Source organism: Scylla paramamosain, chromosome 18 (assembly GCF_035594125.1).
Source record: "Scylla paramamosain isolate STU-SP2022 chromosome 18, ASM3559412v1, whole genome shotgun sequence".
NCBI lineage: Eukaryota > Metazoa > Arthropoda > Malacostraca > Decapoda > Portunidae > Scylla > Scylla paramamosain.
In genome coordinates, this window is record NC_087168.1 from 6,077,501 (window position 1) to 6,082,500 (window position 5,000).

The window sequence follows — 5,000 nt, forward strand, 5'->3', positions numbered from 1 at the left end:
CGCCGGAAAAATTCAGGTAGGAGCATATCTGCACGTCCGTCCCATTTAAAGTCTTGGCCGACGCCCGCTTTCACGTCAGATGGGATATTGTATCGTTATGCTATCAGTTGCAGTAGTATAGAAGTACCGCAACTACTACGACTTTTACTACTACTACTACTACTACTACTACTACTTCTACTTCTACTACTACTACTACTACTACTACTACTACTACTACTACTACTACTTCTACTACTACTATAATTATCAGTGTTAGTTGTTGTAGTAATAGCAGTGGCAGTAGTAGTAGTAGTAGTAGTAGTAGTAGTAGTAGTAGTAGTACTAGTAATAGTAGTAGTAGTAGTAGTAGTAGGTTCAGCAGCAGCAGTAGCAGCAGCACCAGCAGTAGTAGTAGTAGTAGTAGTAGTAGTAGTAGTAGTAGTAGTAGTAGCAACAGTAGTAGTAGTAGTAGAAACAGTATTATTAGCAGTAGTAGTAGTAGTAGTAGTAATAATAGTAATAGTAGTTGTAGTAGTAGCAGTAGTAGTACTGTAGTAGTAGTAGCACCAGAAAAGACTAAAAAAACAAGTAAGAGCAGTAGCAGTATAATCATAAGCAGTATTGTCTTACTATCAGTATTGTCTTATTCCTCAGAAGGAGGAGGCAGTAGACATCTGCCGAAACGATAATTACTTCCTGTGAGGTCTAAAGCACTGGATCAGGGGGTGCTGTGAACTTATCATTAAACCCAACTGTGACCTCACTGAACGTTGCCCTTTTGTGTCTCACAACTCAAGGGGGCAGTAACAGCCTGCCCTCTAAAGACAGCTCTCAAAACTACATGCTCCTAATTACACACACACACCCTATACTCAAATTCAAAATCAATATGGCGACTCCTGCAGCAGCCTCGGAGTCCCCATCTGGGGAGGGGACCACAAATGTCCCAGGTCGGACTGCTCTTCTAATATCGACCCTAAGTGTCTTAACACCGACCTCAACTTTTCTTCATTAATTCTACAACATTCGCGGTCTTAGATCTAATTTTCAATCTCCTCTATTAGATAAACCTCATCTTGTTTACCTTACTAAAACACAGGTGTCTGAGGCAACTAACAATAGCTCCTTTTCTGTTCCCTTATTTCCTCTATCCTCATTTTTTTTTTTTTTTTTTGCGTCTATGTACGCAACGACTTAACCTGCTCTCATGCCTGCGCTCTTGAATTTTCCGAGTTTTTCACCATCTGGCTACGACTACAGAGTCACTCTCAAACTAAATTTATCTGTACTGCATACTTCTCACCTAAGTCCTCTGACTAAGAAATTCTTTGACTACTTAACTTTCAAAGCGGAACACATTCTGACTCTCTTCCCTTTTGCGGAGATCTCTGTTCTTGGAGACTACTATGTTCACCACGAGCTTCGGCTTTCCTCTTCCTTTACTGACCATCCTGGTGAACTAGCTTTTAACTTTGTTATCCTCCACGACCTAGAACAACCGGTGCAATACCTTACTCGTATTCCTGACTCATGTAGATACGAGCAACATTCTTAACTTTTCCTAACTTCAAATCCTGCTCATGCTATTACCATATTTTATCCATTGGGCTTCTCCGACCACAGTCTCATATCTGTATCCTGTCCTATCGCCCCGATGCCTCCTCAGGATCCCCTAAACCGGAGATGCTTGTGGCGTTTTGCCTCTACTAATTGGAGGGACCTGAGAAAGTATTATGTTGATTTTCCTTGGAATGACTACTGCTTCCGTGTCAGAGACCTTTTGTGTGCTGAGTGCATAACAGAGGTGATAATGTCTGGTATGGAGGCGTACATTCCTACTCTTTCTTTCCAAACCTTGGTCTAACACAACCTGTTCTCGTGCTATACATGATAGAGAGGTGGCCCAGAAAAGGTACTTGAGCCTTCCATCACCCGAATCACATGTGCTTTATATTTCTGACCAGAGTCATGGCAAGTCTGTTTTCCAACTAGTCAAAAACTCCTTCATTTATGGAGTGTCTAAAGTTTTTTAATCTATCCTCAACAAGAATATTCTTAAACATCTATCACTTCACAATGGCCAGTATGGGTTCCATCAAGGCCGCTCTACTGGTGATCTGACTTTCCTTACTGAATCTTGGTCATCCTCTTTTAGAGATTTTGGAGAAATTTTTGCTGTTGCCTTAGACGTATCAAAAACTTTTGATTTGGCACAAGGTTTTGATTTCCAAACTACCCTCTCCTATGGATTCTATCATTTTTTCTTTAACTTCATCTCAAGTTTCCTTTCTGACCGTTCTGTTGCTTTTGTGTTAGACGGTCACTGTTCTTCTCCTAAATCTACTAATAGTGGTGTTCCTCAGGGTTCTGTCCTATCACTCACTCTCTTCCTATTATTCATCAATGATCTTCTAAACCAAACTTCTTGTCCTATCCAAGCCTAAGATGATGATACCATTCTGCGCTTTTCCACGCCTTTTCGTCGACGTCTAACCCTTCAGGAAGTAAACAGTTCACGCATGGTAGCCACAGAATGCCTGACTTCTGATCTTTATAAAATTTCTGATTAGGGCATAGCAAAGTTAGTATTGTTCATTGCCTTAAAAACTTATTTCCTCCACCTATCAACTTCCAGACAACTACTCCCTCTTCCTCAACTGCCCCCCCTCTTCTACACTGAACATCCTTGGTTTGTCCTTTGCTTATAATCTGAACTGGAAACTTCATATCCCATCTTTAGCTAAATCAGCTTGTATGAAGTTAGGCGTTCTGAGTCGTCTCCGCCAGTATTTCTCTTTCCCCAGCTGCTAACTCTGTACAGGGGCCTTATCCGTCCATGTATGGAGTTTGCTTCACGTGTATGGGGGTAGGGGTCCCACTCATACCGCTCTTTTTAGACAGGGTGGAATCAAAAGCTTTTCGTTCCATCAATTCCTCTCCTCTAACTGATTATCTTCAGACTCTTTTTCATCGCTGCGATGTTGCCTCTCTTGCTATCTTCTACTGCTATTTTCATGCCAACTACTCCTCTGACCTTACTAACTGCATGGCTCCCCTCCTCTCACGGCCTCGCTACACAAGACTTCTTTTTCTCACACCTATTCTGTCCATCTCTCTAATGCATGAGTTAACTAGTATTCTCAGTCATTTATTTCTTTTTCTGGTAAACTTTGGAAGTTCCTGCCTGATTCTGTATTTCCACCTTCCTATGACTTGAACTCTTTCAAGAGGTAGGTTTCAAGACACTGAATCCTGTAATTTCTGACTTCCGCTTTCGACTCTGTTAGGGGAACGTCACTTCAGTTTTTTTTTTTTTTTTTTTTTTTTGCATTTTTGCCCCTCCTACAAAAAAGGATTAGTAAAATAAAAAAAATAAATAATTACATACCATTGCAAATACAAAATAACAGCCCTCCACCCTCTCTCTCTCTCTCTCTCTCTCTCTCTCTCTCTCTCTCTCTCTCTCTCTCTCTCTCTCTCTCTCTCTCTTTCTCTCTTTCTCTCTCTCCAGGGATTCCGACGCGGACTTCAATATCGGCGTGGCCATTGGGGCGGTGCAGGCTGCCGGACCCGGGGTGTTCGTGGCCATGAACGGCATTCTGCTTCCCTGGGACCGTGTGGAGCGGGACGACACGGGACAGTTTGTGCCTCGCCGACGACAGCTTCCTGTCACAGTGTAAAGTTTCTTTCCTTCCTTGCTTCTCCTGTTTGTTCAATTCATACTCCTCCCATTCTTCTTCTTACAGACATCTCTTCTCTTATCTCCTGTTCACGCTCTCTTTTCCTTCTTCTCGTGTTTGCTCAGTTCCACCTCCTCCCATCTTTCCTTCCCTCCTTCTTTTGTTCGGTCTCCTCCTCCCATCCTTTCTCCCCTCCTTTTCTTGTTTGTTCATCTCCTCCTCCTTATCCCATTCTTCCTTCCCTCTCTCCCTCTTCGGTTTGTTAATTTCCTGCTCTTCCTATACTTCTTTTCCTCCTGCTATTCTGGTTTGTTAATTTCTTATTTCCCCATCCTCCCTTCCCTCTTTCTTCTCTGGTTTGTCAATTTCCGACTCCCCATCCTTCCTTCCCTCCTACTCTGGTTTGTTAATTTCCTACTCCCCCACCTTTCCTTCCTTTCCTCCTCTCTTTTTATGTTCATTTCCTATCCCTTCCATACTTTCTGTCAACCTTTGTTCCCTTTTCTCATGTTAATTCCCTCACCTCACCTCCTTTTTCTTACATTCTTCTTCTGCTATTTGTTCTCTTCCTTCTCCTTTCATCATTATAGTAATCCTCTTTTCCATGTTTTTACTCATCTCTCATCCCTATCTCCTTCTCTACACTATGTAGATCCTTCGCATTAATTTTTCTTTATCATCCATCTCTTTTCTTATTCTTCTTCCGTCCTTTTAGTTCTTTTCCTTCCATCCATTTCCGCAGCCACTTTATTTTTCTCACCGATCTTTATTTTTTCCCTTCCTTTTGTTAGGTTAATATTTTTTCCTTTTTCTTCCATCCTTCCAATCCACCTCCTCGAGAGAGAGAGAGAGAGAGAGAGAGAGAGAGAGAGAGAGAGAGAGAGAGAGAGAGAGAGAGAGAGAGAATTCTTAGTTCCTGAGTTATCCCAGCAGCATGTGTCTCTTGGGCACCTACATATATGCAGCGTTAGTGCTCCTGGACAGACACGTGTGGCTTCTTTTTTAACGTTCCTTTTTTCATTTGATTCACTCAGTCCAACTGTTCAGTCTTTGAGGGATATCAAAATATGACTTTCTTTCTCAACTGTCTATAATTTTCAGCTAAAATGTATACATCAGACAAGATAGAAAAGATTTAACATTAGATGTTACATAAATAAAATGCAGATCCACAAGGAAATGTCTTTATCTCCTCTGAGGTTCTATAATTTAATATTTTTCGTTACAACTTTATAATCTCGGCCAATGCAATCTCTCGCTATGCATTGGAAAATATCACAGTGAACGTACATGATACAAACACCAGTAGATGAAAAACTGGTTAATATTTGGCAACAT

General features: G+C 41.5%; 1 protein-coding gene across 3 annotated transcripts in view; it reads left to right on the forward strand.

Moving 5' to 3' along the window:
* LOC135109058 (uncharacterized) overlaps window positions 1–4,834 on the forward strand; it is a 30,414-nt gene extending 25,580 nt beyond the window's left edge. For all 3 annotated transcript variants that reach the window (XM_064020071.1, XM_064020072.1, XM_064020070.1), the window contains 2 exons: window positions 1–16; window positions 3,494–4,834. The exon at window positions 1–16 is cut by the window's left edge and continues 155 nt beyond it. In XM_064020071.1, the coding sequence (XP_063876141.1) occupies window positions 1–16; window positions 3,494–3,662 (185 nt within the window). In that variant the 3' untranslated portion in view covers window positions 3,663–4,834. The remainder of the gene's footprint in view (window positions 17–3,493) is intronic.
* Window positions 4,835–5,000: the final 166 nt, after the last annotated feature.